This window comes from Nannobrachium achirus (genome assembly GCF_963921795.1).
Source record: "Nannobrachium achirus genome assembly, chromosome: 10".
Taxonomy (NCBI): domain Eukaryota; kingdom Metazoa; phylum Chordata; class Actinopteri; order Myctophiformes; family Myctophidae; genus Nannobrachium; species Nannobrachium achirus.
The window spans coordinates 43,317,453-43,343,318 of NC_137819.1; the positions used below are offsets into that span (position 1 = coordinate 43,317,453).

At 43.8% G+C, this 25,866-nt stretch overlaps 1 protein-coding gene across 1 annotated transcript in view; it reads left to right on the forward strand.

The window, feature by feature from the left end:
- Positions 1–213: 213 nt before the first annotated feature.
- Positions 214–25,866, forward strand: part of csmd2 (CUB and Sushi multiple domains 2) — a gene marked incomplete at its 5' end in the record, with an annotated part of 568,918 nt that continues 543,265 nt past the window's right edge. The window contains 2 exons of the mRNA XM_080735514.1: positions 214–284; positions 4,619–4,749. Of these exons, the coding sequence (XP_080591640.1) occupies positions 214–284; positions 4,619–4,749 (202 nt within the window). The remainder of the gene's footprint in view (positions 285–4,618; positions 4,750–25,866) is intronic.

Sequence of the window (25,866 nt, forward strand, 5' to 3'; positions counted from 1 at the left end):
TGAGAGACAGGCTTCCTGATACGGGGCAAACAGGAGCAATCTCGCTCATAGACGGGTCCGCTGGGCACGGCAGACACCAGGCCTGGCATACACTTGCTGACACAGCTTGCTGCTCTCTGAGCATCTGGCAAACGGGCAGTATCCTCCACCTGGCTGCTGCTGGCGAACACACAAAGACAACCACTCACCATCAATACTATCACTAGCTAAACCATGGCGACGGGTCAGGGGCACAAGTCAACGCTGGAGACTGTGTTCAACCTGCATGCAGTGAAACACAACTGGTGGTTCAGCAGCTGAGAAAACAGTGGAAGGGAGCCTTCCTGGTTGGGGCAGTTTGTGGAGCATGGCCCTTGGCTGTACTGGTACAGCAGGTTGATGCTGATGACGAGTGGATATGCTTGCTGTCTCCTGGTATTTAATTAGGCTGTCTGCTTATAGAGAGGGGAGGGGTGCTAAGCAGCGTTTGTTTTGTGTATGGTCGGTTCACTGTTGCGTTTGATCTCACTGGACCTTGGAACAGGAACTCCTTGAGCTGGCCTCTAATTTTCACCACCATGTCTCTCACCTGATAATAGAGGAGACCTAGTGCAGTGGTTCTCAACCTGTGGGTCGGGATCCAAAATATTCTGCGAGGTCCCCAGATGATTAGCTTAATGTTCAACATTGTTTTCTCACTCAACATAAAACAAACCTTTAAGTTTAAATTTATATTAGAGGGTACCTCTATACATTGTCTAAAGTGACAATTGAAGGACTTTTTAATAAATGACAAATTAAACATTGGCCAAATTGTCAAATATTAGAGGGAGAAATTGTGAAAATAGCCTATCTACATGCGAGGCGAGGCGTTGTGATTATGTAGATCTGCTATTTTCCCAATAGAACCGTGTTATACAAAATGTAATTCCTCAACTCTTAGTGCTCGTCAGGGTGGGAGTCCCCAGTTAAAATATGATTATTTTGGGGGTCGCAGGCTGAAAAGGTTGAGAACCACTGACCTAGTGGACATATTTGGGGATTCTTGGTACCTGCCACTTGCTCTAGACTAGAGGAAACTCATAAGAGGTGAATATTCTTTTTAGGCCATGGCATATTGTGATAATATCACAACTGGGGCGTTATTCTGTCTGACGCTGAGCTCTGTGTTACAGTAGCTATGATGTAATCAATAACACAGAGTTATTGTTTTATACAATGGTTACTAAAATATATCTACAAGAAAACAGTCAGAGTCTGTCTGCGAAAATAGCTGCACAGTCTCATCTTTGTGCAGCTTTGCCTGTCTTCCTTCACTGCTTTACTGCTGATAGTAAAAGAGAAATCACACTAAATGTAACTGACCAGAAACTTTTTAACATTTTTATATAACTTTTTTTTCTACACACTTCATGAAACCATTGACCCATCTTTGCCATCATCAACTTCAACACTGCACTTAACACTAAGCAGCAACCAGTATAGGCCGACAGTTAGGCCGCCTACAAACTGTTGGTCATCTAACACCAGTCTCTACTTTTCCCTCATGTATGTCGCCGTATGATTTTTTAATGAGGCTCCCTCTTTAGTCACCGGTCTGTCGACTGTCGAGCCCCGATGCGGAACAGACGGTCCGGCGAGACCCGGGCCCCTCATTACGCCCCTGACATGGAAACACCTTGATGGAACCAAGGGCGACCGGCGACCAGATGGCGCACATTAACGCCAGGCCTACCGTGAATATGTGGCCACGCGGAACCCATCTAGGCAAGACACTGAATTATATGCAATTTATGGGAGTTTGTGAACAAGTTCTAAAGTTTGCTAGGTATTTTTCCCAGGTGACAGAGTGAAAGTTAACACGCAGAGTAGTAGCACTGTTTAGGAAACTATATTGTGGGCTAATTGAAGACGTAACTTAACTATTCTCAGCTGAAGGTCCATGGACCACTGGTGGTCTGTGAAGGTTTTGCATGTGATCCCTGATCCATGTAGGAAAGTGAATTTGTTGTTGTCATTATTTTTATTTCATTGTCTCCGCCAAGCCGAAAGGAATTGCAGAGACTATGTTTTGCACCCTGTCCATCCGTCCGATCGTCCGTCCGTGGACAGCTAATCTCCAGCACCGTTGGCTTGATCGCTCCCTGGATGCCAGAGCGAAACCCCTGCCCCACATTTTTCACATGGGCCTGTTACATGGGCCACCAGGAGGCAATTTTTTGCTAAACTTTATTTGACATTATTCCTACAGATTTTGTCCAAACCATCATGCAAATCAGTAATTCTATAGTCACTGAACAGATCTTTCGCCACCCAAACAAAGCACAGTGCGCAATTTCTGTGAAATTTTGCACTTGCATTTTCAAATTAGCCTCATGGTGGGGCTATAACTAGCCGGTGTGTTTTTACCTGGCAATACCCTCGAGAGGATTAATTTATGTATGTATGTAGTTAAACATTAATTAAGCGTTAATTGCTTGTATGAATTGGCCCCTCATAGGCCTATGCCTACTTGTTTGGAGGGAATAATAATAACATGTCACAACCAACAGGGTTTCCTTGAGAATCACCTATAACCTATGTGTAGCAAAATACGTCCAAATAGCCCAAGTTAAGTCAAACCGATCAATAGGCCATTTAAAGGTGTTTTCACCAAATGTAAAAAGAAAGAGACTGATTTCCCAAAGGAGGGAGTCTATCTGCAAAAGCTGATAAGGAAGGGTCAGGGTGCAGGGGGAGATTGATTGGACCATTAGGAGTTTTATAGTAATTTCAATTTAATGTTGCGGATGGATTTGTTTATAATTTTGATGCTCTTATTTATGAGGTCCAAAGGCCACCACGCGTTTCATTATCCCGACTGTTGCTACACAAAATGCATGGCGGGAAACTAATTACTGGTTATATGCAAAAAGTGGAAAATGACATTCAGATTTACTGGCGAGAGTTCCAGGCTGTTAGGCATCAATTTCACGTTTAGTGAGCAAGAAGTGGACATCTATGTTTAACTGCCCAGAAATCCCATGATGAGTCCTATGGGTGGGGCTGCACAGGGGCATCGCACCAAATTCTGGGCCCTGGGTACAAGAATGTTCTTCATAGGGGGGAGGGGGTTTAACCCATTTAGACTGGGAACGCATTGTTAAATATGCATTATTTTGTGCTTTAACTATTGAAAATAGCAGATATACAAGCGATCTTGTAGATCTGCTATTTTAGAAAAATCGTGAATATTTGTGCAAGTCTTTGAATATTTCAAATCCTTCTAAGGTTTTTTGAAAAACCTTTGTTTCTATGTCAGTGGTGCTCAAACCTTTTCATGTGAAGGACCCCCAAAATGATATGCAAATACATACCACGGACCCCCATCTCAAAATATTTAGAAGCATAATTCGAGTTAAAAAAAAATGCATATTCAAAGATTTGATAATTAAGGCCCCCCCCCCCCCCCCCCCCCCCCCCACCATTGTGACACCCCTGGGGTGGGGGCCACGGTGGCCCTGCGCCCGCTGCTACATCTTGCCATGTTATTTGAACATTGTTATCCATCTGCTGTGGCTTTATGCTTGATGATGATAGTAATAGCTTAATATAACAATGATGAGGATAAGTCTCTGTACCCTATTACACAAAGCTAATGTTTATAAGGCATGGCGAATTGTTTGGCAGTAGAAATCAAAGTATATATTCGGAGTATTCAATTCTATTTATTTATTCTATTTCTTCTTTCAAGAGAGCCCTTTCAAATGTCGACATATGAGAGAGAGAGAGAGAGAGAGGCAGAGAGAGAGAGAGGCAGAGAGAGAGAGAGAGAGAGAGAGAGAGAGAGAGAGAGAGAGAGAGAGAGAGGCGCAGAGTAGGAGCAGGTCTGCAGTGTGAATCTTGGCGTCGTACAGACCCAGGATGCTGTACAGCCAATGCTTCAGAAGCAGCGCTGCGATAGTGATGGGAATACACTAGCATTTATCTAAAACCATATTTTGGAGAACTTCTAAACCGAAACGTTTGGTGGACCCGGACAACCTTATGTGGCTCTCCGTTATGCGTCGTTTACCATATTCTTGTAGCCTGCATCTGACGAGTTAGACATGGATTATTGGCATGGCAAATGCTGTTATTAATTGGGGAGTAAATAAAAGACAAACCACTGCCTTGGAACAAACTGAAGACGGATCTCCCGATTTAACGAGCTCTGGTGATATTGATTCCTAATCTGGAACTATAGAGGGATTTGTGTGTGGGTTGTGTGAGTGTGTGCGTGTTTCTTTTGTTCCTTTCAGTTTTTTTTTCTGTTGATTTTTTTTACGCGTGGGCAGACAGGCTAAGTCACCACTTGCATATCTCTCCCTGGTTCTTGCGGTCCGTTTCGGCGTGAAATCTTCTTCACAAAGAGATTCGCTAACCCCTCGGTCCGCATGACATGGTTCAGTCCAACTCCGAGATCCGAGCCTCGATGCGTTGGGATATTTCTCAGCGCCGACACCAAGTGAATTTTCCCTTTACAAACCATCTGAGAACTACCGTGCCTGCCAGGGAGGGGAAGAAAATAACGGGGGGGAAAAACGCTACCATGACAGTCGCCTCAAACCGGGACCAAACGGGGACTCGCAAGGAGACCTGCAGGCTGCGCATGCAGCAGGCATATCCATAACGCACCGCGGAAAAGGGACGGAATACAGATTTTTGCGCTAATGAAGATGGGATTACAAGCGCACCACTGGAGCCGGGTGCTATTCTTATATATGGGGCTGCTGGCCGCCTCGGTAAAGGGTAAGTTTCCCCCCGTCGTGCACCAAATAGCTATGTAAAGAAATGCAGCATCTCCCTGGCTGGATGTGCTAGTAATCATCACATATTTCAGGCTACACACACCTTTGCCCAATGACGCCTTTAAAACGGGCAAAGTTATCAGGCTGGAGGAGAAGCAGGGCGGCCGGCTATTTCGTTACATCGTTTCTTGAGGAAGGAACTGCTGATCCGATCCCTGGTGTGTGTGTGTGTGTGTGTGTGTGTGTGTGTGTGTGTGTGTGTGTGTGTGTGTGTGTGTGTGTGTGTGTGTGTGTGTGTGTGTGTGTGTGTAAACGAGCGTGCGTGTTAAGGAGCGGGTGGTCGAGGGGGTATAAGATAGGGATCTAGTAGTGATCTCCCCACAACCGAGGCTTCTCCGGCAGCAGGCAGCGTTGTAATGCGTGACACGGACTTGTTCCCGTGAGGGATCAGTGATGTGTTTAAGTAAGCGCTAATTATTATGCTAATGTGTCCAGAAGGGTAGGCTTGTTGTGCCCTCTTGGACCAGTTTATTGCTACACATCTAATAGGCTTGTAGCCATATATGCTCGAATAGACGTTGCAGATTAAACGACTCTGAATATAGGCTATGTTTTGCCCACACATTATTTATTCTGTTTTGGTGTCAGAGAGAGAGAGAGAGAGAGAGAGAGAGAGAGAGAGAGAGAGAGAGAGAGAGAGAGTGTGTGTGTGCGTGAGTGCTGCGTGCGTGCTTGCGTGCGTGCCGTGGGACTTCTCTGTCTATAGCCTAGATGTAAATCTAATAACGTATAGGCCTACTGGTTCAATGTCTAAGTAGCCTATCTAACAACGTCGACTCAACTGGCTCGTGCACGGACATTCAACAGATTTTATTAGTGGGCTATTCTCAGGTCACGCCAATTACTGGAATGCTGAAAGCGCGGACCCGCTGCGACTGATCATCATGGTTTTTTTTTATACGCATGGTCGTTCTTCACTGGAAGTATGGCGTTATTTAAAGCTCGGGCAGTTTGGTGAATGACTGCAATGATGTGTGCTGCTCGAACAGGTTCTTTGGCAAGAGAACCAGCCGTTTTATCACTGTCCTCCTGGCTCCACCGCCTAGAACCGAGACTATTTTTAGTAAAAGCCCAGAATCCTGCTGCCATGCACCGGTCCGCGACAATATGAATTTGACAGTGAGTCGTGGCTCTGTTCGTGCAGACTTGGTGAGGCAGCCTATAACCCACGACGAGTCAACCGAAATAGGCTATATTTCCCCCCCAGTAGCCTATAAGCTGTATTGCAGGCCTATAGGTCGCGCATCACATGGATGTTTTGGTGATATCTGGTCTGAGTGTATACTCTGCATTGTATTCAACCTAGGCACACCCCCTCCCTATTAACTTTAACAAGTGTCACCCAATCTCTACCAAGTTCCTACGTCATCATCAACCACGCGGGATATTATAGGCTAGTTGTCCAAATGGGTTTCTTCAAGGGTGAGGTTATGGTAGCCTATATGCCAAATTAACTGTCTATAGCCTACTGCTACAGTGGACTTGAGGCTTTCTTGACATTTCGAAATTGAATAAAAAATATGTCCACACTAGCATTAATGAGAGGATATATTTCATATATAGGCCTATATATGCCTTTCAGGACGCACTTTGTGATGTGTATTTTTTTGCCAACTGAGCCACGTTTAAAGCCAGTGAAGCTATTCAAACTTTGGAAGTTAGTGGGCTATACCCTAACATTTAGCATAGTGGTGTATTAGGCTGTCGATTCGCTTTGAAGTAAAGGTTAAACCTTAAATTATACGGATGCATTTGGCTACATCGCAGAATATGTTGTGCTCTATAGCCACTGAACATTGGCAGAGAAAGAGAAGGGGGGGGGGGGGCACGGAGGGAGAGAGATGGGGGAGAGAGAGATGGCCTGGCAGGTCCCTCAGTGATGCAGCCAGCAGCAGTTGCCCCTTCCTCCCGTTGAGCGGCACCAGAGGCTTACTCTACTGCACAGTGGAGGAGGAGAGGCGAGGAGAGCGGAGGACAGACTGCCGTTATTGCCCACACCTGCCCCCTGCTTTGAAGACTAAATTGTACACATTACAACTAATAGTGTGCAAGCCTACAACAGGCCTATATGTCACGTTGACCAAGCAAATGATAGCGTCCATATAAGCTGCTGCGCTCTTTTGTCAATTCGTTTTCTGAAAATGTCTCAGCTATTAGACTATATAGGCCTATAGCACTTTATGAGTCCCTGCTTTATCTGGCTTTATAAACGGGCCTCATTAGAAACAAATGTATTTCGTTTTTGCCTGCTGGGTTGCTTCATTTTCCACTGGATTTCACGCGAGCGTTATAAGAGACACGGGGAGGGTTTCTGGCTTAAGACATATTGAGTTGTGAACATTGCTCTGTCTCGCTGTTGCTCCAAACAAGTCATCCCTGTGGACCCATGGCTCAATAAAAGGTAATCAACCTGTATTCATTTAATCGCAGGCATGGCAGCAGGGCGACGCGGGGCCTGATTGGGGGGGGAGGAGGGTGGCAGGTTGGACTACATGACTCATCTCGTCTATATTTCAGCACATGTTTCAGGCGTAGAACCCGAGCAGCACGGTAGCAGCGGCGGTCAGTTCAGAATGTTGCCATACCTCAGCAACAGGCACACTTACAGTACATTTTTATTATTTCCCCCTTGTAGCCAAGGTATGGCAGCTGCCATAGCTTGCCATACCCAATTGACGCCTCTGCCCGGTAGGCCGGGTGGTTGCTGTAGATCACCGCAGCGCGGGCGGTATTAGATCACCCCTAGACATTCACTCACTTATGTCTGCTTTCACAGAGGGGATCACTTTTCGTCGTCTCCTCCATCGTCTGAATTTACCGCAACCACGCTCTCATTTATCAAACCATCTATTATTTATGTCCGTAAGTTGCGGGTGTCAGAGAGTATTGCCATGACGCAACCTCGTGTAATGTCGTATAGGCCCATGTAGCCTATGACTGGAAGTCTTGACGCTTTTTATGCCAGGACGCTGGACTGGACTCCCCTCGCACGGCCACAATTGGGGCGACATTGTGTGCCCGTGTGTTTGATTTTTGTGTGCGTGCGTGCTTAACCCTTAAGTTCTGTTCAGATTCACTACACCTTCGTTCTGTTCGGGTCATTTTGACCCGGGGGATATTTGGTTTAAAAAAAAACAACACTAATATAAATTTTAACTTAACAAATCATCATGATACATTGACTTTGACTCAATACCAAACAATTCACATGATATATATGGTAAATGTTTGCATTGCTGCTTTGCTATATCACATTAAACACTGAAAGAGCAAGGCGTTTTTACTGATTTAGCTGAAATTCAGGTAAAAAACGACTTGATTTAATACTGGGCAATATTGCTCATGCTTATAGGAAAATTTTTAAATCAATGTTTTTATGAACTCCCCCCCCCCCCCCCCCAATATGCCCATTAACTCTTTGCGTGCCAGCGCCCTCTAGGGGCCAAAGAATGCCAGCGCATCTCTCATAGGCGAGCGCTTTAGCTTCCAGGACTTCAGCTTCCAGGACCTGACGTGCTCACGTTGATGCACTGCATGGAAATGTCCCGGATGAAGATGCTAACAGAATGGCTATTCCCATTTTGTCATCTAAAAGATCATTTTTGGGCGATTTCGGTAAATAAACCTCGCGCCGCTTTCCTAAAACACAAAAAAGAGATATAAGCCTTTAAAGATGCGGTCCTTCATTGGATTAGGCGGAGATTGGCGATTGCGTTCGCAAATTACGGCCGGCCGGGACGTTGTTAGCTTTCGGCTAGTAGCTACAAAAATCAAGCCAGGCTTCAGAAGGCCTCTTATCATTTTATTCATTTAATTAAATAAAGCCGAACTACTTCGGGATCGGCACACTCGTGTACTCATCGGAAGCGGCGCCGAACATCGGGTGAACATTGGGGAGCTCAAAAATGTATTTTAAACCATTTTTAATGGAATATATCGTCGGACAGAGTAGAATGGCTAACTGGCTAGCGGCTAGCGAGCCAGGACCACCCACGACTCTACAAGCAGCTCGGGGTAAGTGAATTAATAAAAAAAAGATTGTATTGGATTGAAATAAAGCCGAACTAGTTCGGGATCGGCACCAGATGAGTTAATTGAATACTTGTGGTTCAAGAACAGGACATCATTCTCACATAGAGCTGAACACACATGTGAACACACATGAACGTCACATATGAATATACACTTGAACGTATACACTAGGACAGAGGTTTTCAAACACTTTGGTCTCAGGGCACCCCTGAATTACAGTGTTACTTTACAGCACCTTATGTTTATGTAAAATAATGTAAAATTTCCCCTAAGATGAGGAGGGGAGGGGTGAGGGGGTGTAGGGTGTGTGTGTGTGAGGGGGGGGGGGGGGGGGTGAGGGCGATAGGAGGGAGGGGGGGGAAGGAGGTGACTGTGTGTTTGTGTTAGTATACATGCTTTCTTTTATTTCTGTGCATCTGGGGTGGCGGGGGGGGGGGGGGGGGGGGGGTTGGTGGGAGGGAGAGAGGTGGGGTTGGGTTGGGGGGTTTAGAGGGGAGGGGGTAAGGGTGAGGTGAGTGGGGTTGGAGGTGGAAGGGGTTAGGGGGTGATTGTGTATCTGTGTTTTGGAATAATACTGTGTATTTCTGTGCATCTGTGCTTCCGGGTCAAAATGACCCGAACAGCACTTAAGGTTCAGAAAATATGAGGGGGGTGTAGCATGGGTGTAGTGCAAAAATATTTTTTTTACATGTTCATCTCAGAAGAATCTTTAAGGCCAGTGAGTTTCAGGTGGAAAAAATTTAAACTTCTACCTTTTTTTTCCAAATGAAAATGTAAAACGGGTCAAAATGACCCGAACAGCACTTAAGGGTTAAATTACGTAGTCAATAATGTGTGGGTAATGGGTATTAACTTGTCCATGTAACAGGTGTGTAGTTTCCACACATTACATTCCCAAGAGATAAAGAGATAGATTGTTCATTCATTTCTGGTTGGTTTGTTACACATTTTGGCAATGCAGTAAACGTATGTTTTCTCATTTCCAATAAAGGCCATTTGAATTTAATTGATAAAGAGGAGCTCAGTCTGTCTAGTGTAGCCTATACAGTATAGGCCATTCAACAACATATTGATACAACACTCTATAGCACATAACGCAAACAATTGTGCACGCAAATGTGGCAATAACTGTCCGCATGCGTTTTGAGGTCTGCCTGCATGGCTAGAACAGTAGTTCTCAAACTTTAAAATGTCAAGGTCTCCCCTTATCATACTGTAACTCTGGCGATAATACAAATGAAACCTAACGGGTCCATTTGGTTTAATTTGTATACTGTCAGAGTTACATAATGATAAGGGTCAATTTAGACCTCCCATAAGGAACCCAGAGAGTCTCTGGACCCCACTTTGAGGACCACTGGCCTAGAAGATGCGCTGGCGTCGAACGGTTTCAGGACCATGAAACATTTCAGGACCGCGGAGAGCGAACGCATAAGCATTGCCTGCTGTTCTGCATCTGCGCTCGTGGTTTCAGCACCATGGACAGCTCCAGCCATGCAGCGGCCTCTGAAAAGCGGCTCCAGTTCTGTTTTTCGACGAGTGGAGACTGGAGAGTGGCACTGGCAACTAATCAACTCTGAAACGGCCTATCCAATTTAGGGCCATTATGGTCCATTCGCAATCCGTTGTGAATGGAAAACACATTGAACATTTTCCGTCTCTTGCTCTCTTCCTGCGTCTCTCAATTTCTACCGTGTTTGATCCTTTATGCATTGTTTTGGCCTCCACTCATCCGCAAATTCTGATTCCGTATTTATACTGCAACGTCTTTTCGTGACGCACAGCCCTCTATTCCATCTAATTTTTCTTTTTTCCCCCCTCGTTCATCTCGGCTCTGCGCTCTGCATCTCAAATGCCTTAGTATCTGTTGAGTGGGTTCTCCCATCTGCTCTCCTCCATTCACTGATGAGCATTGGTGGAGCAGGGGGGGGAAGGGGTGCTGAAGCTGTATGAATGAAACTGACAATCGTATGGAATGCTAAATATAAGTTAGTCCTTCATACGGCACTGATAATGTGGTTACAGAGTAGGCTAGTCTAGTAAATTCCCATTTCAGAGGAAAAAAATGAACCAAGCCAATTAAATTTGGATGAAAAGAAACGATAACAGAGGGCTCATATAGGGATAGTATTCCCTGTGTGTGTGTGTGTGTGTGTGTGTGTGTGTGTGTGTGTGTGTGTGTGTGTGTGTGTGTGTGTGTGTGTGTGTGTGTGTGTGTGTGTGTGTGTGTGTGATATTGATATTCATCAAAATATCAAAAGATGATATTTGGATCAGTGGTTCTCAAACGTTTTCATTTCAAGGACCTCAAAATCAATATAGGGGTTTGGCTACCATCCGAAAATATCATACAATATTTCTTTTGGTAAAGTATATAATAAAATAAAAAAAACGTTTTAAAAACAGCAGATCTACAAGCTTACAGCCCATTGCAATGCGATGCGTTGTGCGAATCTTGTGCTGTATTAACACATTTTGCTGGGGACCCCCAGGGCTCCCCTCTTGCCACCCTTTGAGCGGACCCCATACTTTGAGAACCACTGGGCTAGAGAAATGTGGAGGACAATAAGGAAGGCATGTAGGCGAGAGAGACAGAGAGAAATGGGGGCTGAGAGGGGGATAAATGCACACCAGCAGAGAGATAATCCCGTCCTTGTGTCTATTTTGGTGCCGTTTTCGTGCTGGGGTGATTTTCTTCTCCGTAGTAAATGATCTGTTTGGAGGCTCATTTTCTTATCAGGCATCAAGCAGACTCCTATTTCTACACACAGAGCCCCCGCTAACAGCCTGTTAAGTGAGATGTGTGCACACTCTCTCTGTGTGTGTGTGTGTGTGTGTGTGTGTGTGTGTGTGTGTGTGTGTGTGTGTGTGTGTGAGAGAGAGAGATTGTGTTGCCACCCCATATGCTGATTAGGATGATTAGACTAAAGCATTGACAGGCAGGTCATAACACTGTAAAATCGTGGGTGTTAACTCCCATACGGGTCCATTTGTACACACCATTTGAGTTAAATTTACACTCAGGGTTTTATTGTGTATCTATGTATACGTTCCAGGAATCTCTGTATGACTGTCCTGCATGACTATGCCTATGACTGCGTATCTCGAGAACCATTAATCCAATTGACTTCAATTGACTTGGCGGGTGGATTGATGAGGAGTGAGGACCCCATGAAGAGCGGTGTCGAGTGTGAAGTCAATCAGACAAGCGGTTCTCCAAAACCGTCCCGCTCCGCATGGGCAGCCTCTGTCTGGCATACTGCTCATCCCATCAACTTCACACTTGGTGGTTGTATTGCTGAGGGCAAAAAGCAAGTGCAGTGTCGAGTGTGAAGTTGAATGGAAGAGAGGTCTAGGACCACGACCAGCCCGCTTCAAATGGTCAACAAACGGGCATTGCACTAGTATTTTCTTTTAAAGGGTTAGGGTTTTCTCTTGTTTTTATTCTTCCCAGTGTCTTTTCCCACCCACAACAAACACAATTTAATAACTCTTAAGCCTTACCTTCCATCTCTGGGATTTTCTGAGTGGGAGTGTCAGATCGGTTCTCTCCTGAAAAGCTCCCCTGGGTGATGTCATCCAGGAGAGCATTGCTGTTGGCTAGTTCAGAGCCATCTGCGTTAGTTGCTTCTGCTTCCTCAAAGGGACGAGAGGCGGGCCATGTTCTAACGAGACTATGAGGTGGGCGGGGTTAAAGTGGTGTGGAGGGTGGGGGGAGGTGATGATTGACAGAAAAACTCCTCTCAAGAGCGCCCCTGAACCAAAAAAGGACATTTTGGTATTGCAGCTGAAAAGCCTTGGAATGAAAGAACAACTGACCATGAAAATGTATTATCTGAGTGGTTGTTGAGGCTTAAACCTGTCTAAGAACGTATTTTGAGCCAATATTTATACAAAAAATATAGTTTTATATGCATGGTGTGGCCCCTTTAAAGAGCCACCAAGTAAGACGAGACATGCTTTTGCATGTGTGCATGGCCCAGGTGGACACACACTGTTGCCAGTGGTTTGTAGTCGGAATCTCTCTTGTTTTTCCAACCACTGATCCCTCTCTCTCTCTCTCTCTCTCTCTCTCTCTCTCTCTCTCTCTCTCTCTCTCTCTCTCTCCCCCCTCTCTCTTCGTCTTCGTCTCTGGTGACTCACACTGTCATCTCTCTCCAGATGGCCGAAGCTCTATCATTGTTCTTTGTCACACTGATCTGTCTCTCTCTCTGACTCTCTCTCTCTCTCTCTCACACACACACACACACACACACACAACACACACACACACACACACACACACACACACACACACACACACACACACACACAGATGCAACACAGAGAGTCATTTTGTCTCTGCGTAGGTCTGAGAGCAAGCAGTTTTCGAACAATTTCAGCCTCTGAGCTGACCATGTGAAGAAGGTGGCGGAGCCTCAGTGTTCATTTAACTATGAGTAGGCTACAAATGTAACCATTTTGGTTGCATTTGTACACCATCAGAGTTACACATTGGACTTTGCACCAGGGGACACAGGCGACAGTTTATAAGATGGAGCGGAGTGCACAAATGCAACAAAATAGAGCCTTACAGGTCTGTAACTCAGAGAGTGTACATATGGAACAAAACAGACCCTTTTGGTTCCATTTGTACACTTTCAGAGTAAAACAGAGGAATCACTGTGGCTAATGCATATCAAACTGGGGGTTGTTGAAATTAAAAAGTTTGAGAATCAGTGGTGTAGTAGAGACACAGGACAGCAGGACAGAGAGAGGGAACATCCAACCCCAGCAGTGGGAATCGACCGGGGAACGCTGCAGTTAATATGGTTGATGCTAAACGCTTCTGAATGCTTCTAAATTACCCCACAGAGACTCACATGATTCATTTTCAGTTACTCTAACAACATACACTTCCCCTGCTGTCAATGCATCATCAGCAAAGGCCTTTCAGATGGATAGATGTTGTTAGACAGTCAGTTATCTTCTCCTTCAACATAATGCAAGTAAACCAAGGACACCATTCACAGTTAAGGACACCAGTTGATTGTACTCTCTCTGCGCGTGCACGTGCATGTGCACACAACCAAAGAATACTATCCCTCTGAGCCCTCTGTCATTGTTTCTTTTCATTCAAATTTAATCGGCCTCTTTCCATTTATTTTTCAGAAATAGGAATTTACTACGACTACTCTGTAACCACATTAACCCTGGAATCCCTTCTCATTCATTTGGGGCATGTCATAGGCAACAATTGTCAAAACTAGCCAAGCCTGCTTCACTTGCTGACAGTATACTCTGTCGTATGGCGGTGTGGCACAGCGAAAATATCCACAAGCACACAACGTGATGCACTGCAACATGTTTTGGCCTTTGTTCCTACATCCTCCCAAACGGAGGCAGATGATTCTATTTAGTTTGGCAAGTGGGCAGAGCAGAGAGAGCAATGGAGAACGTGATGGTGAAGGAGGTGGACCTTTTCTTAATCCTGTGGTGGAAATTCGGTTTCAGCTTCACCCAGGTGATGGCTGGTCACGTTGAACACTCATCTGTTAGGGAAGTGGTTCTCAACCTGTGGGGGGGTCCCCAAACTATTTTTTGGGGGTCCCCAGATGATTAACTTACTATGCAACATTGTTTTCTCACTCAACAGTAAACAAACCAGCATGACATTAAATGTATAGAGGGTATCTGCACATTTCTAAAGTGACAATTGAAGGACTTTTTAATACTTCTAAAACGACAAATTCTCAAATATTAGAGGCAAAAATTGTCAGATCTACATACATGTGAGCATGTAGATCTTCTATTTTCACAATCGAAAATGTAATGCCTCAACTGTTTGTACTTGTATGGGGTCCCAAGTTAAAATATGGTTATATTGTAGGTCGTGGCCTGAAAAGGTTGGGAACCACTGTGTTAGGGGAGTTGTTAGGGGTTAAGTGTCTTGCTCAGGAGCACTTCGACGTGTATACTGGGCGGTGGAGGTATAGGGGGCGAACCGGTGACCTTCTGATTACCAGACAGCCTCTAATCTATCCACTAAGCTGCAACTGGGCCCTTATAAGGAGATGGAGAGACAGAGAGAGATAGAGTTGGTTTCTTAATGTGTCTTATCAGACATCAACCTTTGTAGAGATTGAAGATTAGATTCCAGGTGGAAGGCATCTTGTCCCTTCCATCTGTCTGTGTTATTCCTTCCCCCTCGTCTCTCTCTCTCTCTCTCTCTCTCTCTCTCTCTCTCTCTCTCTCTCTCTCTCTCTCTCTCTCTCTCTCTCTCTCTCTCTCTCCCCCCCCTCCCGTATTGTCAATAAGTCCCAGGTGGTTTTCATGGCAGAATCAGGGTACAAGGTCATTTGTTTCTTTTTAAAGCATGGCTTCTTGACCATGCTTGGCTGCTTGACCATGCTTGGCCATCTTCTAACAAACTAGAAGAGGGTCTGTCTGTGTGTCCAGAGCTAATTCCACAAACCGCTGGACCAAACAGAGCCAAATGACTTGTGAACACTGTAGTAGGCCACTGTTTGTTTATTTATTATTACTCATTCGGAAATATTTAACTTAAAGGTAGGGGAAGCTTCAGTTTTAGTTTTCATGTAGGTGACAGGGGGGGCTTCCTTCAATCATAATCAAGTGGAGGCCTTGGAGCGCGTAAGGCCCGCCTCCACTCGACCATGATTGGAGGAAGGCCCTACTCTATCCTGATTGGAGGAAAACTTGTCTCCTCCACCAAAACTGAAACATAAACAGAACATAAACCCATTTTGTTATTTTTGAAATAAATGAAATCACTTACCCTATACCCTTTAAATTGTATAATGTAAGTGTAACCTTGCTCTCATTAATAGTCATTATGTCATATAGGCATGTCATAGATGACTGACTTCATATCATGATGTCACAGGCTGGTCACATGATGTCTGAGATCCACACTCGAGCCATGTCGTTCCCATGTGGATCCCGAGATATCCCGAGATTCGATATTTGCCAGAAAATGTATACGTTGTAAATATCTACAGTAGCATTCTAAAGTAGCTATAATGTGCAATGCTCTGGAACACTTGCTAATGTAATAGTTACATTAAATATAATTGATGATTTAAAGCTGATGAATGAATGTGCTAGGGTGGGCTGCCATAGTTTGCTGACATGGCTAACATTAGTGGCTAACGAGCGAGCAATGACCTGTGTGAATTCTTCAATCTACAATTCATTCTAAATTAGTAACACATTAAATGAAAACCGTTCCTATATTCATTCAACTGAGGTCAGCTAATTTACCTAAACTTAATTGATTCTCTTGAGAAGAAGAAACAAGCCAAAGAAAATTCATTTCTAAAGCAGCTTTCACTTCACTTAAAAATACAAAGCAGCTGAAATATTTAATTAAAGCACATGATCAATAAGAAAGTTAAATGGAAAATAAAAATAAATAAAATGCCTTAAAATGGTGAGAAAAGGTGCTATAGAAAGGCTATGTCATAAATCTGGGTACTTGAGTACCGTCTACCGTTTAACGATTTCAACAGAGCCTGCTTGTTCCATCATCTGATAGCACAATAGAATGCTCAATGCTCATTTGCTGCTATTTGTGATACCTGTAATTAGACATGTCAATCTGCACAGCACAGAGCTCCTTCTCTAGACTGTTGTCATTGTTTATACCAGATGGCTGTTTGGCCCACGGAACCCCATCCGGGTAGTATTCCTCATTTGTTACTTCATTTTCAAGATGCCACCCAAAGTAGACACTCTTTTTTAGTTTTTCTCATTTCAAAATGTATTTTTAAATTTAAAACAAAATAGCAGATCTAAGCTCACAACGCGCCACATCGAGACGCATTGTGAGCTTGTACATCAGCTAGTGTTCAATATCCAAAGTCTAGGGTTGAGGTGGTTTATACCCTATATCCTACACTTACTGTATACCTATTGCTGCTATTTCCCTCAGCTCTACTTTGTAGCTTTTGCTATACTGTGTACAGTGTACATTTTCATATTCCCCTGTGTATTTATATTGTGTTTTGTGCATTTATTTAGTCTGTGAAAGCCCTATCTTGACTTTTTGGTTGATGTAAATATCAGTTTGGCCGCATAATACTCTATGGCAATGAAGTTCACCTGAACCTGAACCTGTGATACCTCAAGTCTAAAAACATTACACTGCTCCCCATGCAAAAAAAATGGTATGCCTAAGAATAACTTATGTAAGCAGTTACTATAGGCTAATAGCTATATTCTGCCTTTTGCATAATTCTGTAAAAAGAAAAGGAAGAATAGAATCGATAGTGACATTGAACATGAAACATGAACATGAAAAATGAAATCACCACTGCTCAGGAATCGGCTTCCTTTGTCGGTTATGTGATTTGTGATTTCATCATGTGTCCATGGAGAGTCTCCGAATTGCTGACACTGACATAACTGAATGAATTGGAATAGTTACAAAAGATGATATTGATAATGACCCAGCCATCACACATAGGAGAATATTGTCGTTGTCGGGTGAAATCCTTGTATGTCCAAAACCGTTTGTTTTGCATTTATCATTTTAAAAATGATTTAAGCTAGTGAAAACAGCCGATCTACGAGCACACAACGCCTCGCACCGCGAGGCGCTGTGTGCTTGTAGATCAGCTGTTTTCACTACTTTTGTGCGACAGCCTTGTATGATGAAGCAGGGCTTTACTTTGCGAAAGAACGTACACATGTGAAACTTGGAGATACAAGGATTCCACCCAACAACGACAATATACTGTATAATCCATTGCACAACAGTGTTCCTTTAGAAAACATCATCTTCTCAGGCGACAGGGCCATTCCCACAGAGCACTATAACTATAACTAGAAAGGTATAGTTTTAAAAATCACTCTAAGTCATGTGGATGCGCAGTGTTCACACCAACTATAACAAATGAAATACAATGGTCAACAATATAGTTATAGTTATCTTTATAGTTATTGTGCCCGGTGGGAATGGTGCTAGTGTGAAAATCTATTTACCAATTTAAATATGGCTTCAATGGTGACTTATTTGGCAGGTTTATCTCTGCAGCAGTGATATATAAGATTTTAGAAGAAAATATAAATCACGGATAATGTCTATGGCAGGCAGGCATTCCGTTTGAAAAACTGATTTACATAATTTATAAATCATTTATCGTTTATGAAAATGAGGTAGCCTCATTCCCGTTATTTGAATTTTGTGCATTCAAAATGATCTTGGCTCTCTCGGGGTAACAGACATTGGGGTTAGGATACTTGTGAATGTGGTCGATGGAACCTAATGGAACCGTAAGGGTTCATTAGGTTTCATTTGTACACTCTCAGGGTTACAGATCCATCCATAAGGGTGCATCTGGTTCCTGACTATCAATCATTTAGCTGGGGACCCACTGGAAGCCCCTCAAGGACCCCTGAAGGTCCCTGGACCCCACATTGAGAACCAGAGCACTGGAGCTGAATACTTGCTAAACATCTCTGTCCTGTTCAGTCTGACACCTCAGCCCCTTCGGAGTGTGACGACTTGAGTTCAAAAGGTTAAAGTGAGTAAGGGGAGGTATCGTGGAGCTGGCGCGTGGCTGATTGATCGGGGCTGCTCATCCGCGGTGGTCTGTGTCTCACTGACAGATTGAACGGTCCTGTTGGGACAGCCGTGACCTGACCTTTAGATCAAGAGCACTCGCCAGGGATGTTCAGAGGGAGACACAAACATGCCTACACACACACTCACACGCGCTATCATGCACATATGCACACGCACATTACATGCACCCTCGCGGATCAATACATTTGTCCAGGGTGATCATCTCAGATGCTTAGCGCATCAATTATTACATTAGTACTGTTAGTATTACTGCCATTGATTGGTGCACCTTCGTTCAGACTCTAGAGCCAAGACACAGGAAAGTATCCCTTCCACAACGTAAAGGGGAATTATACGTTGTGCAACATGTGGTGAGATTGTAGATGGAATATTTTCAGCATGGGAAACCATCGTAAGACTAAGTATAAGTAAGGCTTTATAGTCCAGTCAATCTAAGCTTTAAAAAGCCAACCCAGGAGAAATTTCAGTAAACATTTACCTTCAATAACCACTTAATTAGTGGTTATTGAAGGTCGTTTATTTCTATCTATTTGAAACATTCAAAGAAAATGTCTGTCTGCCACTGACCACCCAGCTCTCTATTAAATATGGACAAATGTAATCACTTTTAAATTAAATATACGTGACCTGTAGTAACCTATCCCCAGTATAAAGATGTTTATTGAATAAGTATAATACACTTGACACTTGTTTCATTACTCATGAGTCATGAGTAAATTAATCAATTTACTCATTATTGACATGGATCCAGGAGATCTGATTGCATTCATTTGTGGGGCGGCATAGCTCAGGGGTAGAGAAACCGTTGTATGAATGTGTGCGTGAATGGGTGAATGTAATGTACAATCTATGTAAAGCGCCTTGGATAAAAGCGCTATATAAATGCACCATTTACCATTTATTTGACCCTTCAGTTTATTTGATCATGCACTCGCCACCAGGTCACTACAATTTTAATCTGGACTCTGTGGTTAGAGTGTCTGCCCTCAGACTGGGAGGTTGGGGTTCTATCCCTTGCTGCGTCATACCAAAGACTACAAAAATGGTACCTAATGCCTATATAGTTCTCTGACTTGTAGGATTTCATATGCTCAAGAGTTTCCCTGGCACAATTATTGATAATTTGATGTCAGGCTCTGCCTTGGAAAAAACTCTCAAATTTGTATATGCACCAAATATGGCGCCCCAAATGCTCTATGGAAAATACATTTCCAGGGCACTGGCCATCACATGCATCAAACTATGCTGTAGACATGGAGGGATGAGTTGACTGAAGATGCAGAGCAAGATACCACTGATGATGAGAGCAAGGATACAGAAAGGCAGACACATGAATCAGTGTCTGATCATCAGATGGAGAATCCACAGGCCTAACTTACTCGAGGAACTAGCAGAAGCTTCAGATCTGTATGACAGAATGTGGCTGCCACCACAACATTGAGTTAAATGCTTAGGAAATACTCCAAATCATTGCCCAGAGTTTGGCTGTAGAAGAGACAACCATATAGTAGATGACTGAACAGCTGCACTTTAGCACTATAGCTGAAGTCTTCAACTGATTTTGACCCAGGGACCACCATCCTGACTAAGAGCGATCTGGGGACCACCACTATGTTGTCGGGTGGGTCCATCATAGACCCACCCGACACTATAGTGTCAGTTTTCAAAGCAGAGCAGGGATATTGTTTGCCAAAAAGCACAACATTGTTGTTGGATACAGCCACATTTGAATGCATCAACTATTTATTCAAGTGTTTGTTTTCCCCGAGTGCCGCGCTGTGAGCTTGTAGATCTGCTATTTTTGAAAAATCGTGAAAATTTCAAATCCTTCTAAGGTTTTTTGAAAAACCTATGTTTCTAGTGGTGCTCAAACCTTTTCATGTGAAGGACCCCAAAATGATATGTATTTGGCCACAGACCCCCATCTCAAAATATTTAGTTCCAGGGACCCCCCAGAAGCAAAATTTGAGTTACAAATGTTCGTTACATATATTCAAAGATTTGCACACATTGTCACGACCTTTAAAAAATAGCTGATCTACAAGCTCGAGCTTGTCTGCTATTTTTCAATAGCTAAAGTATAAAATAATTAAGGCCCCTCCACCACCTTGGGCCCTAGTAATTCAGTTCCACTCCCCCCCCTTGTGAAGCCCCTGCAAACAGAGTAATAAAAGTAAAAGTAAAAAGTAAAAGATTATCTGAAAGCATTACCAGGGAGCACCTGCAATACCTCCACGGACCACCAGTGGTCCACGGACCACCAGTTGAAAACCCATGGTCTATAGCAGCGGTATTCAACATGTGGCCTGAGCATGTCTGTGCAGCCTGTCATGGTCATACCAATAAAAATATATTTTGTCTACTTTCAGTGTGGACAAATAATTTCTTTTACAGTTTTTCAGTTTCTCTCCAAAGCCCCTAAGAAACATTTTTTGTCTTTTTAGCTATTTTGTTTGTTCCAAAAGAAGAAACTCATTTCATCATTAATTGTTCCACGACAATCTTTTTGTTCAATGAGGTTTGGCCTAGAACCCTAGATGGAAATGTGTCTGTTTTCTGTACGTTTCCTTACTTTTTTAGACTAGTCAGGTAGTGTGTTACAAAATCATTGTTAGCTTGTGGCCATTGGACTTTTGATATTTAGCCGAGTGGCCCCTGAGCCATCTTAAGTGGAGTAGCCCAGTAGAACAGTGGTCCTCAACCTTTTGAGGCCGCGACCCCAAAATAACCATATTTTAACTCAAATCATTGAGCATGCCTGTGTGCATAGTGTTGAGATGTGCACGCATATGGCACAAATGAGTGATTTGCCAAAATTGTAGCCATCAATGCATATTATATATAGGGGGCGGCATAGCTTAGGGGTAGAGAAACTGGTATTAGAGCACGAAGGGTATAAATCCCTTAGGGTTCCCAGTTCGAATCCGGGCTCCCCCTGAGTTAATGTCGAAGGGTCCTTGGGCAAGACTCTGAACCCCTAATTGCCTCCGGTGAGTAGGTTGGTGCCTTGCATGGTTTCCTCCGCCACCGGTGTATGAATGTGTGTGTGAATGGGTGAATGTAATGCACAATCTATGTAAAGCGCTTTGGATTAAAAGCGCTATATAAATGCACCATTTACCATTTACCATTTACCATATTTCAGGCGTGGTCTCAACTGATAAGTATCATAGATGTGCAGAAACATCCTTGACAATAAATAGTTTCATTAACCTAGTTTGCTTGACTTTGTTGGAATTCCACAAAAGGTAGTTTTTGGGTAAGGGTAACGACTGGGCGCCATTACTAAATTAATTAATATTCGAACACAGTTCTGCATAAGTATTGTAAAGGTTAAAGAAAGACACAGATTGTAACAAAGACATTTATTGAAGGTCAGGAGGATATTTGGTAATGCTGAACTGTGTAGATTTCACTCTGAATGTGCAGTGGCGTCAGTTCAGAAAAAGCTAAGGTGTGGCAACATGACTGGTGTCTTGCACGCGCGCCAGTCATGTTGCCATACCTTAGCAACAGGCATGATACATTTATTTTAAGAAGTACATTCTATTTTTTCTCCCGTTTCTACGGTTTCTTGGGCTGGATATGGCAGCCTGGAATGGTTGTTCAAGTGCAGCTACACTTGGCATGTTAGTAAACGTGCCACAATCAACAATAATGAATTGCACCTGTGCAGCTGACTTACGAAACCTGTGGGAATATACCATTTTGTCAAGATGGGGAGAATACAAGTGTGGAGAATATAATTATAATTCCTTGTTAAAGTGACCATTTGGTTACATTTTGCATTTGTAGTTTTACTGTAATTTAACAACATAATAACCAGAACAGATAGACAAAGACATTCATGGATTTATATTTAAAAGTAACTTTTATTTTCCCCCCTGGACCCAAGGTATGGCAGCTGCATACCCCTGCCATACCCAATTGACGCCCCTGTGAATGTGTAGACTTGCCTGTCCCCATTATACACCTAAATGAACAGATAAATAAGCACATTAGTTCTGGGAGTCAACAGTGGTAGTATACTTTGAATTTACAAGTAGGCCTAGAATGGCAAGATGTGTGAAGGGAATGTAAAGCTGCAATGTGTAAACTTACTTCTGTCTGTTCTCCTCCTCCCAGGGTGGTGTTCGGGCAAAAGAGTTCCCTCTGGGAACATTCACCCTATTTATTAGTCCTGGGAGGGTGAAGCCAAGTGGGAAGTGGATAGAGGGGAGATTGAGGATGATTCTATTGCATGTAATAATGTATGGTGGGTGTACACATTTAGTGGGCTTAGTGGTAACTGGAAGTATGAATTGAAGGAGCATATACGTTTGCTAGTATTTTAGGTAAATTTGTATTGTGTTTTATAGGGGTGAGAATCTATTGGAGGATACCTGGTAAATGGTATGGGCCAGTCAGGTAATAGGGACCCACCATATAAAAAAGGAGTCAGTCTGTGTATTTGAGATGAGATGACAGGCTGCAGATGAGAATGTCGGAAAAAATTGTAAGAATTTGTAAAAAAAAAAAACGAACCAAAAAAGTAAACATGATTGAAGGTCGCCACGGGACTGGATTCCATTGATTCGCTACCTTGGCCGCTCGGCAATCTTACAGGTATTGTACCTCCAATTGTGCACAGAATATACATTGAGAACAGGTCATATCTGAGATAGTTGCCTATGAATGAACAACCTAAAAATAGCATGTTCAGAAGCAGAGATATGCACTTCATTGTTTGATGCTGAGACACAAGGCCCCAAATGTCAACCCCTGAATTTACCTTGATGATCAACTAAGTAAAACTGCTCAAAGAAATGAAGGGAACTAAATGTTCACTTCATTTATTTGAATTTAGTGATGAACCTCGCCCTTTCGCATGTCGCCCTGAGGCGCCTTACTAGTTATGTTATTTGGATGACCCTAGGGATCACATAAAAGCTTGAATGATTACTATTGTAATTTTCCCTGGGTCAAAATTCAAATTGGCTGGACTACTGTATTAAGTTACTTACACACTAGTGGTGTATTTTGTCTCTTGCTCTTCTTCCCCCCCCCCCCCCCCCCCCCCCCCCCAGTGTGATACATATTACGCAGCGATAAAGCAACGTCATTTATTCGGAACAAGGCTTATTTTCATTTTTTTTCTGAATGAATGCATAGACCTGTATGAACGAGGCATCAACTATATTCATTTTCATGTCGTTCATTCGTCACATCCTCGCTGTGTAAAGATCTTTTGAGTTCCATGACTGAATGAGAATGGGATTAAATTGCCAAATAAAATAACATGGATACTCCAGAGAGAGACCAAGGTGATGACTGACTTTCATGCACTCTCTCAGATGTTGCGGTGGCATAACTGTGCTTTATTTCCTGAAGTGGCAGGGTGACCCACCCAGTAAAAATCCCCAGAGTCAGTTTAATGCAGAGAGTATAAAAACTGAACACTCGTGGGTCCATCTCTTAATTCTTGAAGTAAAATAAACACTGAGAATTGTATTGAGCAATGAAAGGTCTCTGAAGTCGTGTGTGTGTGTGTGTGTGTGTGTGTGTGTGTGTGTTGTGTGTGTGTGTGTGTGTGTGTGTGTGTGTGTGTGTGTGTGTGTGTGTGTGTGTGTGTGTGTGTGTGTGTGTGTGTGTGTGTGTGTGTGTGTGTGTCTGTGTGCGTGTGCGTGCGTAGTGGGGGTTGGGGGGGGGAGCTACTCTGGACTGGCAGGCCTCAATAATTGAAGCCTAAATAATTGGGGGAAAGGGGGGGGGGGGGGGTTGTCTTGCGTGTGTGAGTGTGTATTAACCTTTATTCCCGTTGTCATGGGAACAACATGTAGCCTCCGTGATGGGATGCTGAACGGGCCTCCTTCAACTCCTTCCATCCTCTTTCCTTTCATGCTTCCCTCTTTCTCTCTCTTTTCTCTCTCTTAATCTCACATGCGCACACACACACGCGCGCGCACAACACGCACGCACGGTGCACGCGCACGCACGCACGCGCACAGTCACAGGCTCACACAGTGTGGTGTGTGTGTGTGTGGGAGGGAGGTCTGTTTGGACCAGGGTTGATTAACTCCCCCACACAAAGACGAGCTTCTGTCTGAACGTAAAGATCATCGATCATAATCTTTATCACTGAACGTGTTGTTCTCCTTCGATCAGCCTGCTGCCTGGACATGAGGGTGTCTGAGTAAATAACTATACGTGCAGAGTGATAACAGCAACATGCCAGAGGGGAGAGCGCAGAAATCGTCTTTTAGACGACAGATTGAGTTGAAACATGTTTTGGTAAATTACATTAGTGATTGAAGCGGAAAACACTGACACGCGCTTTGGAAAGAGCCTACATATGTTGGCTACTGCATCGTGTTATGGGTGCTGTGCAGTTTGGGGGCCATTAATATTTAGCGTGCCATCATATATTTAGGTTTGTTGGAAGTGGAACAGGGTATAATGCTACGTAAAGTCTAACCATATAGACTGTTGGGGTGTGTGTGGGGGGGGGGGGTGGGGGGGGGGGGGTAATACTGCCCCCTCCCCCTTCTCTTCCTCTCTGTCTGAGAGAACACACTCCACTGTTAACCCTCACTGACCCTCAGTGGTGTGTGTGTGTGTGTGTGTGTGTGTGTGTGTGTGTGTGTGTGTGTGTGTGTGTGTGTGTGTGTGTGTGTGTGTGTGTGTGTGTGTGTGTGTGTGTGTGTGTGTGTGTGTGTGTGTGAGTGTGTGTGTGTGTGTGTGTGTGTGTGTGTGTGTGTGTGTACTGAGAAGTGATATGCAGGAAGGCGAGTGAGGATGGGGGGGATGCAGGTCCTGGGAAGGCAACAGTGTTATGATGGACACTCTGTGCTTGGATGTGTTTTATCCGTCCTGCTGCTGATAGCATCCCTCCCTCCCTCCATCCATCCATTCCGCCTTCCTCTCTCCCTGCCTCACAGATCTCTCCTCATGCCATCTCCCCCAATCCCACATCCACTATCCACTAGTGTCCTTCTACTACTTGGAAGCAAAAGCTCAAAGTACAGAACTTCAAGGACGCGGCGGCTTAGAGATGGCGTGTAGAGAGCCCGTCTGGGAAGCAGAAGCTCTCAGGTTCGATTCGCGGCCCCAGCAATGTGTCCCTGAGCAAGACACATAACCCCTAACTCAGTGTTTCTCAAACTTTCACATTTCAAGGTCTCCCCTTAACTCTGACAGTGTACAAATGGAACCATTTGGTTCCATTTGTACACAGTCAGAGTTACAGACTCGTATGGGTCAATTTAGACCCCCCCCTTTAAGGAACCCACAGAGTACCTGGAATCCACTTTGAGAACCACTGCCCTAACTCACACAAGGACAACATGCAGCCTCAAAGTCCTCAAAGAAAACCAAAATGACCCTCGAAAAATGTACATCTTATTAAAGGCAGAATTTTATGTAATGGTTTTGGTGGATTTATTATTAGTTATTAATATG